Genomic DNA, 14,455 nt, shown 5'->3' with positions numbered 1-14,455 from the left:
GGTGTGGAACAAGGTGGTCAGTCCCTCAGCCTGGAGAAGAGTTCACCTCCATAGTGTGGAACAAGGTAGTCAATCCCTCAGCCTGGAGAAGAGTTCACCTCCATAGTGTGGAACAAGGTGGTCAGTCCCTCAGCCTGGAGAAGAGTTCACCTCCATAGTGTGGAACAAGGTGGTCAGTCCCTCAGCTGGAGAAGAATTCAGCTCCATGGTGTGGAACAAGGTGGTCAGTCCCTCAGCCTGGAGAAGAGTTCACGTCCATAGTGTGGAACAAGGTGGTCAGTCCCTCAGCCTGGAGAAGAGTTCACGTCCATAGTGTGGAACAAGGTGGTCAGTCCCTCAGCTGGAGAAGAATTCAGCTCCATGGTGTGGAACAAGGTGGTCAGTCCCTCAGCCTGGAGAAGAGTTCACCTCCATAGTGTGGAACAAGGTGGTCAGTCCCTCAGCTGGAGAAGAATTCAGCTCCATGGTGTGGAACAAGGTGGTCAGTCCCTCAGCCTGGAGAAGAGTTCACCTCCATAGTGTGGAACAAGGTGGTCAGTCCCTCAGCCTGGAGAAGAGTTCACCTCCATAGTGTGGAACAAGGTAGTCAGCCCCTCAGCCTGGAGAAGAGTTCACCTCCATGGAGTTAATGGAGCAGTTAATATAATATATATTAATGTTAATATCAATAAAGCTACCCAAGTGTTGCACATGTCTTAATTTTCATTATTAGATAGGTAAGCGTTGCGCTAGTTATAGCGGTGTTGTAGTGAAGTGTGGCAACACTGACCCGGTCTTCTCACGCTGCTACTCGCTGCATCAACAGGGTAATGGATCCTCTCTTATTATTTTCACCTAAAATATTATATATGTATTATAATTCTTGGTTAATTGAGGCGTCTGATTACTTGTTAAACATTGATAAACGTAAATACGTCTTCACAGGATGTGAAAATCCAAGTTTACTGGATTATCTGTAAATATTTGATGGTACGTTGTTAGCACATGTTTTATGGTAGGTTATTAGCACATGTTTTGTGGTAGGTTATTAGCACATGTTTTGTGGTAGGTTATTAGCACATGTTTTATGGTAGGTTATTAGCACATGTTTTGTGGTAGGTTATTAGCACATGTTTTGTGGTAGGTTATTAGCACATGTTTTGTGGTAGGTTATTAGCACATGTTTTGTGGTAGGTTATTAGCACATGTTTTGTGGTAGGTTATTAGCACATGTTTTGTGGTAGGTTACTAGCCCTTATACAATGCCATATGGATTACGCTTGCTCTTCTTGGTACTCTGCCTTGACAAAAAAACTGAAAGATAGACTGCAAATCACCCAGAACAAAATCGTAAGATTCATCATGGGGCTGGGACCAAGAGAACATGTAGGCCAGGATGAATTACAGCAGTTGGATATGCTGAATGTTGAAGACAGAGTAAAACAACTGAAGCTAAATCATGTTTATAAAATTGCTCACAAACAATGTCCAGAATATCTTGCTGTCAATTTTGTCAAGGTTGGGAACCAAAGCAATCATAGTACTAGGGGGAGAGAGCACAACTTTGTAGTACCCACAGTCAGTGGCCAGGCTTCAAACACCTTTTATTGTACAGCAATAAAGGAATGGAACAGACTACCCGCACATGTCAAAGCCAGTCATAGCGTGAACCAGTTGAAGAAGAGTGCCAAAAGGTGTCTGATGAATGTAGCTACAGAAAGGGAGGGGAATGATTTTCTATTTTTTAGCTAACATACGTGTAAATTTTACCTTATTCCTTGTAATGACCCTCGTATTGTAGATAGTCTTAATGACCTTGGTGTAGCAGATAGTCTTTTTAGTATGATAATAAGATGTTATCTTCATTGTAGAATAATAAGAAAATATTATAACCTTTATACTATAATAATAAGGTAAAAGGACCCCAATGGAAATAAGTCACTCTGTCTGACTTTTTTGGGTTATCCCAGGTTCTCTACACATATGCTGCTATGTATGATAATTCTATGTAACTGTATTTGTGTATACCTGAATAAACTTACTTACTTACTTACTTACTTATGTTTTGTGGGAGGTTATTAGCACATGTTTTGTGGTAGGTTATTAGCACATGTTTTGTGGTAGGTTATTAGCACATGTTTTGTGGTAGGTTATTAGCACATGTTTTGTGGTAGGTTATTAGCACATGTTTTGTGGTAGGTTATTAGCACATGTTTTGTGGTAGGTTGTTAGCACATGTTTTGTGGTAGGTTATTAGCGCATGTTTTGTGGGAGGTTATTAGCGCATGTTTTGTGGGAGGTTATTAGCACATGTTTTGTGGTAGGTTATTAGCACATGTTTTGTGGGAGGTTATTAGCACATGTTTTGTGGTAGGTTATTAGCACATGTTTTGTGGGAGGTTATTAGCACATGTTTTGTGGGAGGTTATTAGCACATGTTTTGTGGGAGGTTATTAGCACATGTTTTGTGGGAGGTTATTAGCACATGTTTTGTGGGAGGTTATTAGCACATGTTTTGTGGGAGGTTATTAGCACATGTTTTGTGGGAGGTTATTAGCACATGTTTTGTGGTAGGTTATTAGCACATGTTTTGTGGGAGGTTATTAGCACATGTTTTGTGGGAGGTTATTAGCACATGTTTTGTGGGAGGTTATTAGCACATGTTTTGTGGGAGGTTATTAGCACATGTTTTGTGGGAGGTTATTAGCACATGTTTTGTGGTAGGTTATTAGCACATGTTTTATGGGAGGTTATTAGCACATGTTTTGTGGTAGGTTATTAGCACATGTTTTGTGGGAGGTTATTAGCACATGTTTTGTGCTAGGTTATTAGCACATGTTTTGAAGGTTTCTTATTTTTATCTTAGGTATAATACACACTGATGTATATTACTCTCATGTTAACATGTTAATGTCATGTTAATGTTACATAAGAACATAAGAACGAAGGAACACTGCAGCAGGCCTACTGGCCCATGCGAGGCAGGTCCAAGTCTCCTACCGGCTTAAGCCAATGCACCCAACCTAGTCAGGTCAGGTCACATTGACTTAAAGGAGGAACACGCAACCGACCTGGTAGCACAAGCTAGTCAGGTCCAACTCACACCCACCCACATCCACTCATGTATTTATCCAACCTATTTTTAAAGCTACACAACGTTCTGGCCTCTATAACTGTACTTGGGAGTTTGTTCCACTCATCCACAACTCTATTACCAAACCAGTACTTTCCTATATCCTTCCTGAAGCTGAATTTTTCCAACTTAAAACCATTGCTGCGAGTCCTGTCTAGGCTAGATATTTTCAGCACACTATTTACATCCCCTTTATTTATTCTTGTCTTCCATTTATACACCTCAATCATATCCCCCCTAATTCTACGTCTTTCTAGAGAGTGCAGATTCAGGGCCCTCAGTCTATCCTCATAGGGAAGGTTTCTGATACATGGGATCAACTTTGTCATCCTCCTTTGTACATTTTCCAGAGCATTTATATCCATTCTGTAATACGGTGACCAAAACTGTGCAGCATAATCTAAATGAGGCCTAACCAAGGATGTATAGAGTTGAAGAACAACCTGAGGACTCCTATTATTTATGCTTCTTGATATGAAGCCAAGGATTCTATTAGCTTTATTGCGAACACTTAATACTGTTGTCTTGGTTTTAGATTACTGCTAACCAGAACTCCTAAATTTTTTTTTCGCAATCCGTAATATTAAGATCTACATTATTTAGTTTATATGTGGCATGGTTATTGTCCTGTCCAACATTTAGAACTTTGCATTTGTCTATATTAAACTGCATCTGCCACCTCTCCGACCACTGCATCAGTCTATTCAAATCTTCCTGGAGTGCTCTAATGTCCTCGTCAGAATGAATTCGACGGCCTATTTTGGTGTCATCGGCAAACTTGTTGATGTCGCTCTTTATGCCCTCATCTATGTCGTTTATGTATATTAATATTACCGTCTCGTTAATATTACCGTCTCAATATTACCGTCACGTTAATATTACCGTCACGTTAATATTACCGTCACGTTAATATTACCTTCTGGGGATGGAGTGGTTGCATTGGCCAATTCAATTGAGAGGGTAATTGATGACTTGTCTAGGAATTTAAACTGATAGATTATAGAGGTATGGGTGTTTGTGGGAAACAATCAGGCTGCAGCATTAGGGTTAAAAACAGCAGTTATTACTGGGATATCTCAGGGATATGTTTAAAAGACAATATTCAAAATAAAGTTGCTAGTAATGGCAAATCAATTGATCAACAAACAAAGAGAGATAGTAGAGGGCAACGAGTGACTAGCTCCCTTAAGGTTTACTATACAAATAGTAGGAGTCTAATAAATAAGATAGATGAGCTAAGATTACTTGCAAGTGTAGGTAATATAGATATTATTGGTATAACAGAGACCTGGTTCAACCTGAAAGATAGAGAAATGCCTTCTGAATGCAATATACAGGGTTATAAACTATTCCACACTGATAGGGTCAACAGGAAGGGTGGTGGTGTCATGATGTTTCTAATCTTATATCATGTCTTAGACATGATATAAGATTAGAAACATCGGACACAGAATCTGTTTGGCTACAGTTTCTCGAGGGATGTGACAAATTAATTTTGGGTGTGATTTATAGGCCCCCAAACCTTGATAGGGAGGGCAGTAAGCTGTTATGGGACGAAATTCATAAGGCATCTAGATATGAAAATGTTGTGATAATGGGAGATTTTAACTTTAGAAAAATTTATAGGAACAATGTGACAGGAAATCTTGAGTTTAGTGACTTTCTTGATACTGTTCAGGATTGCTTTTTAGAACAGGTTGTGACAGAACCAACTAGAGGAAACAATCTGCTTGACTTGGTTCTTGCCAACAAAGATTCACTAATTAATAATCTTGAGGTTAATGATGAGCTTGGGGAGAGTGATCACAAATCACTTAATTTCAATATATCATGGAATTACCCAGATAACTGCAATCAAATCTCTGTCCCAGATTTTCGCTTGGCCGACTTCACGAGACTGAAAAATTACCTGGGTGGGCTAAATTGGGATGTCCTGACTATGGGTCAGGTAGGTGATCTTGGTTGCCAATATGACGTTTTTCAGAGCATAGTTCTAGTTGCCCAGATAACTTTTGTTCCGAGTAGGGAAATTAGATCTAACAAAAATGATCCCAGATGGATGAGCAATAGATTAAAACATCTCATAGGTAGTAGGTTGGTAGACAGCAACCACCCAGGGAAGGACTACCGTCCTGCCAGATGACTGTGAAACAGAAACCTGTAACTGTTTTGCATGATGGTAGGATTGCTGGTGTCTTTTTCTGCCTCATAAACACGCTAGATAACACGGATATCTTGCTACTCCAACTTACACTTTGGTCACACTTCACAGACATGCACATGCATATATGTACACATACATCTAGGTTTTTCTCCTTTTTCTACATAGCTCTTGTTCTTCTTTATTTCTTCTATTGTCCATGGGGAAGTGGAAAAGAATCTTTCCTCCGTAAGCCATGCGTGTCGTATGAGGCGACTAAAATGCCGGGAGCAATGGGCTAGTAACCCCTTCTCCTGTAGACATTTACTAAAAAAGAGAAGAAGAAAAACTTTATAAAACTGGGATGCTTGAATGTGCGTGGATGTAGTGCAGATGACAAGAAACAGATGATTGCTGATGTTATGAATGAAAAGAAGTTGGATGTCCTGGCCCTAAGCGAAACAAAGCTGAAGGGGGTAGGGGAGTTTCGGTGGGGGGAAATAAATGGGATTAAATCTGGAGTATCTGAGAGAGTTAGAGCAAAGGAAGGGGTAGCAGTAATGTTGAATGATCAGTTATGGAAGGAGAAAAGAGAATATGAATGTGTAAATGCAAGAATTATGTGGATTAAAGTAAAGGTTGGATGCGAGAAGTGGGTCATAATAAGCGTGTATGCACCTGGAGAAGAGAGGAATGCAGAGGAGAGAGAGAGATTTTGGGAGATGTTAAGTGAATGTATAGGAGCCTTTGAACCAAGTGAGAGAGTAATTGTGGTAGGGGACCTGAATGCTAAAGTAGGAGAAACTTTTAGAGAGGGTGTGGTAGGTAAGTTTGGGGTGCCAGGTGTAAATGATAATGGGAGCCCTTTGATTGAACTTTGTATAGAAAGGGGTTTAGTTATAGGTAATACATATTTTAAGAAAAAGAGGATAAATAAGTATACAAGATATGATGTAGGGCGAAATGACAGTAGTTTGTTGGATTATGTATTGGTAGATAAAAGACTGTTGAGTAGACTTCAGGATGTACATGTTTATAGAGGGGCCACAGATATATCAGATCACTTTCTAGTTGTAGCTACACTGAGAGTAAAAGGTAGATGGGATACAAGGAGAATAGAAGCATCAGGGAAGAGAGAGGTGAAGGTTTATAAACTAAAAGAGGAGGCAGTTAGGGAAAGATATAAACAGCTATTGGAGGATAGATGGGCTAATGAGAGCATAGGCAATGGGGGCCGAAGAGGTATGGGGTAGGTTTGAAAATGTAGTGTTAGTGTTCAGCAGAAGTTTGTGGTTACAGGAAAGTGGGTGCGGGAGGGAAGAGGAGCGATTGGTGGAATGATGATGTAAAGAGAGTAGTAAGGGAGAAAAAGTTAGCATATGAGAAGTTTTTACAAAGTAGAAGTGATGCAAGGAGGGAAGAGTATATGGAGAAAAAGAGAGAGGTTAAGAGAGTGGTGAAGCAATGTAAAAAGAGAGCAAATGAGAGAGTGGGTGAGATGTTATCAACAAATTTTGTTGAAAATAAGAAAGTTTTGGAGTGAGATTAACAAGTTAAGGACGCCTAGAGAACAAATGGATTTGTCAGTTGAAAATAGGAGAGGAGAGTTATTAAATGGAGAGTTAGAGGTATTGGGAAGATGGAGGGAATATTTTGAGGAATTGTTAAATGTTGATGAAGATAGGGAAGCTGTGATTTCGTGTATAGGGCAAGGAGGAATAACGTCTTGTAGGAGTGAGGAAGAGCCAGTTGTGAGTGTGGGGGAAGTTCGTGAGGCAGTAGGTAAAATGAAAGTGGGTAAGGCAGCCGGGATTGATGGGATAAAGATAGAAATGTTAAAAGCAGGTGGGGATATAGTTTTGGAGTGGTTGGTGCAATTATTTAATAAATGTATGGAAGAGGGTAAGGTACCTAGGGATTGGCAGAGAGCATGCATAGTTCCTTTGTATAAAGGCAAAGGGGACAAAAGAGAGTGCAAAAATTATAGGGGGATAAGTCTGTTTAGTATACCTGGTAAAGTGTATGGTAGTTATTATTGAAAGAATTAAAAGTAAGACTGAGAATAGGATAGCAGATGAACAAGGAGGCTTTAGGAAAGGTAGGGGGTGTGTGGACCAGGTGTTTACAGTGAAACATGTAAGTGAACAGTATTTAGATAAGGCTAAAGAGGTCTTTGTGGCATTTATGGATTTGGAAAAGGCGTATGACAGGGTGGATAGGGGGGCAATGTGGCAGATGTTGCAGGTGTATGGTGTAGGAGGTAGGTTACTGAAAGCAGTGAAGAGTTTTTACGAGGATAGTGAGGCTCAAGTTAGAGTACATAGGAAAGAGGGAAATTATTTCCCAGTAAAAGTAGGCCTTAGACAGGGATGTGTGATGTCACCGTGGTTGTTTAATATATTTATAGATGGGGTTGTAAGAGAAGTAAATGCGAGGGTCTTGACAAGAGGCGTGGAGTTAAAAGATAAGGAATCACACAAAGTGGGAGTTGTCACAGTTGCTCTTTGCTGATGACACTGTGCTCTTGGGAGATTCTGAAGAGAAGTTGCAGAGATTGGTGGATGAATTTGGTAGGGTGTGCAAAAGAAGAAAATTAAAAGTGAATACAGGAAAGAGTAAGGTTATTAGGATAACAAAAAGATTAGGTGATGAAAGATTGGATATAAGATTGGAGGGAGAGAGTATGGAGAAGGTGAATGTATTCAGATATTTGGGAGTGGACGTGTCAGCGGATGGGTCTATGAAGGATGAGGTGAATCATAGAATTGATGAGGGGAAAAGGGTGAGTGGTGCACTTAGGAGTCTGTGGAGACAAAGAACTTTGTCCTTGGAGGCAAAGAGGGGAATGTATGAGAGTATAGTTTTACCAACACTCTTATATGGGTGTGAAGCATGGGTGATGAATGTTGCAGTGAGGAGAAGGCTGGAGGCAGTGGAGATGTCATGTCTGAGGGCAATGTGTGGTGTGAATATAATGCAGAGAATTCGTAGTTTGGAAGTTAGGAGGAGGTGCGGGATTACCAAAACTGTTGTCCAGAGGGCTGAGGAAGGGTTGTTGAGGTGGTTCGGACATGTAGAGAGAATGGAGCGAAACAGAATGACTTCAAGAGTGTATCAGTCTGTAGTAGAAGGAAGGCGGGGTAGGGGTTGGCCTAGGAAAGGTTGGAGGGAGGGGGTAAAGGAGGTTTTGTGTGAGAGGGGCTTGGACTTCCAGCAGGCGTGCGTGAGCGTGTTTGATAGGAGTGAATGGAGACGAATGGTTTTTAATACTTGACGTGCTGTTGGAGTGTGAGCAAAGTAACATTTATGAAGGGGTTCAGGGAAACCGGCAGGCCGGACTTGAGTCCTGGAGATGGGAAGTACAGTGCCTGCACTCTGAAGGAGGGGTGTTAATGTTGCAGTTTAAAAACTGTAGTGTAAAGCACCCTTCTGGCAAGACAGTGATGGAGTGAATGATGGTGAAAGTTTTTCTTTTTCAGGCCACCCTGCCTTGGTGGGAATCGGCCAGTGTGATAATAAAAAAAAAAAAAATCTCATTGGTCAAAAGAGAGGCATATATAGGCATATCAAAAGAGGGGATGGGCAGTTAAGAAATCAATATATTCAATTAGAGAGAAATAAAGAAAGGAATAAGAAAAACAAATAGGGATTATGAGGCTAAGGTCGCAAGGGATTCAAAGACTAACACAAAAGGGTTCTTTCAGGTGTACAGAAGTAAGATTAGGGACAAGATTGGCCCACTTAAGAGTAACACTGGTCAGATCACTGACGAGTAACACTGGTCAGATCACTGACAGTGATAAGAATATGTGTGAAATTCTAAATACCTACTTCCTCTCGGTTTTCACCCAGGAAAATACTAGCGATATTCCTGAAATAATAGACACTTATTGTATGGTCTCTTAACGTGCTAGTGGCACCCCTGTTTTTCATTGGGGGATGTTGCATCATCTTCCAAGTTTTTTTACTTTTGTAGGGAGTGATTTTTGTGTGCAAGTTTGGTACTAATCTCTAGGATTTTCCAAGTGTATATACATGTAATTGTGTATCTCTCCTGCCTGCATTCTAGGGAGTGCAGGTCGAGGAATTTCAAGCATTCCCAGTAATTGAGGTGTTTTATTACAGTTGTGTGTGCTGTGAAGGTTCTCTGTACATTTTCTAGGTCAGCAATTTCACCTGCCTCAAAGTGCTGTTAGTGTGCAGCAATATTCCAGCTTAGATAAAACAAGCGACCTGAAAGAGTGTGGTAATACTTGGACCAGGTGCTTCACTGTACTGTGGTAATACTGTGACCAGGTGCTTCACCATACTGGTAATACTGTGACCAGGTGCTTCATAAGAACATAAGAAAGGAGGAACACTGCAGCAGGCCTGTTGGCCCATACTAGGCAGGTCCTTTGCAATCCATCCCAATTTTCAATGCTACCCAAGTAGTAAGTTTTGATAATTTTGTGATAAATAGTTTGGAAACTAACAAGTCGAAGATTGAGACACTAATGCAACATAGGAATCTTTATTAATGAAACGTTTCGCCACACAGTGGCTTCATCAGCCCAATCCAAAGTGGGAAGGTGTAAGGAGAGGAGTTTGAGGTAATCAGTCCTTCAGCCTGGAATCGGTGTGTTCAGTTCATCACTCTTGTAGAAACTACAGCATATGGTCGGAGAAGTTGCTTATATACTGTTGACAGGTGAGTCGAAGGAGGAGGCGGTGGGATCACAGTGGAACCATCCACCAGTGTAAGTAGGTCTTAGTCCAAAGGTTGGACAAGTATTGAAGAATTCCTTGTATCAAGTTGCCATGATGTTTCTGTGTCTGACAGAAGTGATAATGGTTTGGAAACCGATGGGATTCACAGTGATCCTGTCGTCTCCTGCTTCAACTCGCCTGTCTACGGTATTCAAGCTACTTCTCAGGTATATGCCGTAGTTTCTGCAAGAGTGATGGACTGAACACATCAGTTCCAGGTTGAGGGACTGATTACCTCAAACTCATCTTATGAACATTTAGACACATCTGGGTATCTTTATTGTAGACAATTCACCATTCAGTGGCTTTGTCAATACAGATTCTAGGACATAATTTGAAGAGAGTAGAACTATATACAAAAGATGAAGTAATCAGTCCCTCAGCCTTGGAGCTGGTTTGAAGAGCATCATAGTCATGTAGATTCTGGAGCATAGGCAAGGAGGTTGGCACTTATAAAGCCACTGGATGGTGAAATGTCTACAATAAAGATACCCAGATGTTGCACATGTCTAAATCTGAATTCATCTTGTCAGTATTGTATACCATTCTTGTACAACTCCTCTCCTTACACCTTTCTGCTTTGTGTTGGACTAATGAAGCCACTGTGGGCAAAACATTTCCTTAATAAAGATTCCCATGTGTTCCATTAGTGTCTCAATCTTCAACTTGTCAGTTTCCAAACCATTTATCACATCTGTCAGACACTGCAACATCATGGGAACTTCATACAAGGAATTCTTCAATACTTGTCCAACCTTTGGATGAAGACCTACTTAAACTAGTGAATGGTTCCACTGTGATCCCGCCTCCTCCTGCTTTGCCTCATTTTGTTCCAGTATATAAGCCACTTCTATGGCCATATGCTGTAGTTTCTACAAGAGTGATGGACTGAACACATTAATTCCAGGCTGAGGGACTGATTACCTCAAACTACTCCTCTCCTTACACCCTTCTGCTTTGTATTGGACCAATGAAGCTACTGTGTGGTGAAACATTTCCTTAATAAAGATTCCCATATGTTGCACTAGTGTCTCAATCTTTGATAATTTCATTTACTTGTGTGCAAGTCCCACTCAAATCCAACCCCTCTCTCATGTATTTATCCAACCTAAATTTGAAACTACCCAAGGTTTTAGCCTCAATAACCCTGCTAGGCAGACTGTTCCACTCATCAACTACCCTATTTCCAAACCAATACTAGTACCATCCGACTTACGACCGAGCTTGGTTCTGACCGACTGGTCGTAAGTGAAAATGGACCAAGTCGAACCTTAGAACATTGCTGACACACTGGATAGGGCATAATGTCAAACCTTTGCTATATAAAGTACAGTAATACCCTGGTTTTCATCCTTATTCCATTCCAGAAGGTCGGCTGAAATCCGAAATGGACAAAAACCAAAGTAATATTTTCCAGGAGAAATAATGTAAATCCAATTAATCCATTCCAGACACCCAAAAATATTAACAAAAAATACATGTTTTGATACTGGTCTTGATCCATGGAATTAGTTACTATAAATGTTGCAATTATTCTTTGTTAGTGTGTAATTGTTAATGAAGTCAATTAGCCAATGTTATTTATCAAAATTTCACTCAAAAATATAATTTGAAGCTAGATCTTTGGTGTTTAGGTAAAGTATTATATTATTGATCGTAAAACTTGCATTTTCTGATATTGCAACTGCCTTAGGATACCTTGTGTGATATTGCAACTGCCTTAGGACACCTTGTGTGATATTGCAACTGCCTTAGGACACCTTGTTTGATATTACAACTGCCTTAGGACACCTTGTGTGATATTGCAACTGCCTTAGGACACCTTGTTTGATATTGCAACTGCCTTAGGATACCTTGTGTGATATTGCAACTGCCTTAGGACACCTTATGTGATATTGCAACTGCCTTAGGACACCTTGTTTGATATTGCAACTGCCTTAGGATACCTTGTGTGATATTGCAACTGCCTTAGGACACCTTATGTGATATTGCAACTGCCTTAGGATACCTTGTGTGATATTGCAACTGCCTTAGGACACCTTGTGTGATATTGTAACTTCCTTAGGACACCTTGTGTGATATTGCAATTGCTTTAGGACACCTTAAGATTGCCAAGAGGCAATATGTTAATGAATTTTAATCTGAAGTAAGAACATGATTATTATTTTTCTAGACATGAAGTGTTTATTAACAGACAAATGTTTGCAGATGGAATGTGTGGACTCTCAGGAAGGAACAACAACCAGTAATGTGTGCAAGGTAAGACTTGTTCTTTAAGTGATGTTGAATCATTGAGGTTCATGGTAGATACAGTAGGGACCCGCTTTACAGCGTTTCGCTAACATTTTTACTTACCCTTATTGAAAATTGGTGATGGCATTTGGAAGATAGGGAGGAGGAGAGAGGGAGTTGGGGTTAGTGTTTGGAAGGAGAATCCCCCTCCATGAGGACTTCAGGTAAAGCCCTCTCTGGGGTTACTTCCCTTCTCTGTCTTTTAATGCCACTAGGACCAGCTTGAGTCACTGGACCCCTGTCTCACAAAATAACTGTCCACAGTCCTCTGTTTCTGGCACCTCTTTAACATTTCCCTAAAATGGGACATGGTTCTGTCACTGAACTTATTGAAAAAGATGGCTTGTTTCAGCTTGCTCAGGGTGGTACTTCTGCACAAACATTTGGACATCATTCCACTTGGCACAAATCTCCTTAACCCTTTGAGGGTCGACAGGCCCTCTCCGAAACTCGTTCTCAGGGTCGGCCAAATTTAAAAAAAAAAAAAAATTATTTTCTCTTATGAAAAGATAGAGAATCTTTTCCCGATCATAACGACACCAAAAGTTTGAAATTTGATAGAAAACTTACGGAATTATGCTCTCGCAAAGTTAGCGGTCTCGGCGATGTTTACGGATCGGCGATTTTGCCCACTTTGAGCCCCATTTTCGGCCAATTTCACTGTACTAGTCGACAAAAAACATGAATATTTCGCTAGAACTCCATTTTTTCTATCGAATGGGTGCAAGAAACCACCCATTTATAAATTCAACTATCCAGTACAGTGGTCAGAATTTAGCAATTTTGCCAATTTCACACAAATTTCAAAAGATGCCAATTTCGGAATAGGGTCCAGAATAAACAAGAAAGACATTCCTGGCACTAAAATGACATTTCCTCTAGTCATTAGTCACGTCTCAAGGCCCCTCTTATATTCTTTTGCTTTCCACTTTGAATTTTTATTCTCACAAAAAATATAAGATTTACTGTTATGCAGACTACTGCATTAGTGTAAAAAATGGTATAAATATTATTGGTGCACTTGTGAAAGAATATTAGACTCACCAGTTGACGTGTATTGCACGCTTGGCACGATTTGTTTACTTTTGAAGTTTGGTAAAAATCGAACATTTCTGCTACTTTGAGCTCAATTTCAAGGCACCTTTCATTGTAAAACCAGTCAAAATCATCTCAATTTCAGTAATATGTCTTCCATTCTATAAAATGAGACCAAGAAAACTAGAATACAACAATAAATACCATACGAAAATACACTGCAAAGTCGCTGATTTATTAAAAAAAAATGGAAAAAGTTTTTTTTTTCTCATTATGCACTGTGTGCTGCAGGATTTTTTTTAGACTGTGCACACTGACCACATAGACCCATTCTTTCATATGAAGGCCTACCAGCTTTCTCCCACTAGATTTGAGGTCGCTAGAATTTATGAGTACTAGTACGTCAAAAACCCCTACGCATAAGACGTACTAGTACGACGAAAACCCTCAAAGGGTTAATCTTTGAAGAAGGCACCTCATCCACTCCCTCTTCCTCCTCCTCTGAAGCAAGTTCCTCAGCTGTGGTCTGATACTGCTCCAGATGAAGCTCTTGCAGCTCTTCAGTGGTTAGCTCTTCCCTGTGGTCCTCCACCAACTCTTCTACATCCTTGCCACTCACCTCTAGCCCCAGGGTGTTCCCCAATGCCACATAAGTCAACAGCAGGCAGAGGGTCGGCTGGGTCAGGGACAGGGTCAGGGTCAGCCTCAAACCCTTCAAAATCCCTCTTTTGGACACAATCTGGCCACAATTGTCTCCAAGCAGAGTTCAAAGTCCTGGAAGTCACTCCCTCCCAAGCCTTACCTATAAGGCTTATGGAGCTGTAGATGCTGAAATGATTCCTCCAGAACTCTCTTAGGGTCAACTTAGTGTCAGTGGTCACTTCAAAGCACTTTTCAAACACTGCTTTTGTGTAGAGTTTTTTGAAGTTAGAAATGACCTGCTGGTCCATGGGCTGGAGGAGAGGAGTGGTGTTAGGAGGCAAGAACTTCACTTTTATACAACTGAAGTCCTTAGATAAGTGGTCTAATAAGTTTGGAGGATGAGCAGGAGCATTGTCCATTAACAGGAGGCACTTGAGTGGCAATTTCTTTTCCTGGAGGTATTTTTTCACACTGGGGCCAAACAC

The 14,455-nt window shown here is 40.5% G+C and overlaps 1 protein-coding gene across 1 annotated transcript in view; it reads left to right on the top strand.

The window, feature by feature from the left end:
- Positions 1–780: 780 nt before the first annotated feature.
- Positions 781–14,455, top strand: part of LOC128686057 (uncharacterized) — a 185,255-nt gene continuing 171,580 nt past the window's right edge. Inside the window, exons 1-3 of the mRNA XM_070083448.1 lie at positions 781–806; positions 4,984–5,060; positions 12,210–12,260. Of these exons, the coding sequence (XP_069939549.1) occupies positions 5,052–5,060; positions 12,210–12,260 (60 nt within the window). The 5' untranslated portion in view covers positions 781–806; positions 4,984–5,051. The remainder of the gene's footprint in view (positions 807–4,983; positions 5,061–12,209; positions 12,261–14,455) is intronic.

The sequence above is a fragment of the Cherax quadricarinatus genome, chromosome 9 (genome assembly GCF_038502225.1).
Source record: "Cherax quadricarinatus isolate ZL_2023a chromosome 9, ASM3850222v1, whole genome shotgun sequence".
NCBI lineage: Eukaryota > Metazoa > Arthropoda > Malacostraca > Decapoda > Parastacidae > Cherax > Cherax quadricarinatus.
Note: the sequence above shows the minus strand (reverse complement) of the source record. Positions and strands in the feature narration are given on the sequence as shown.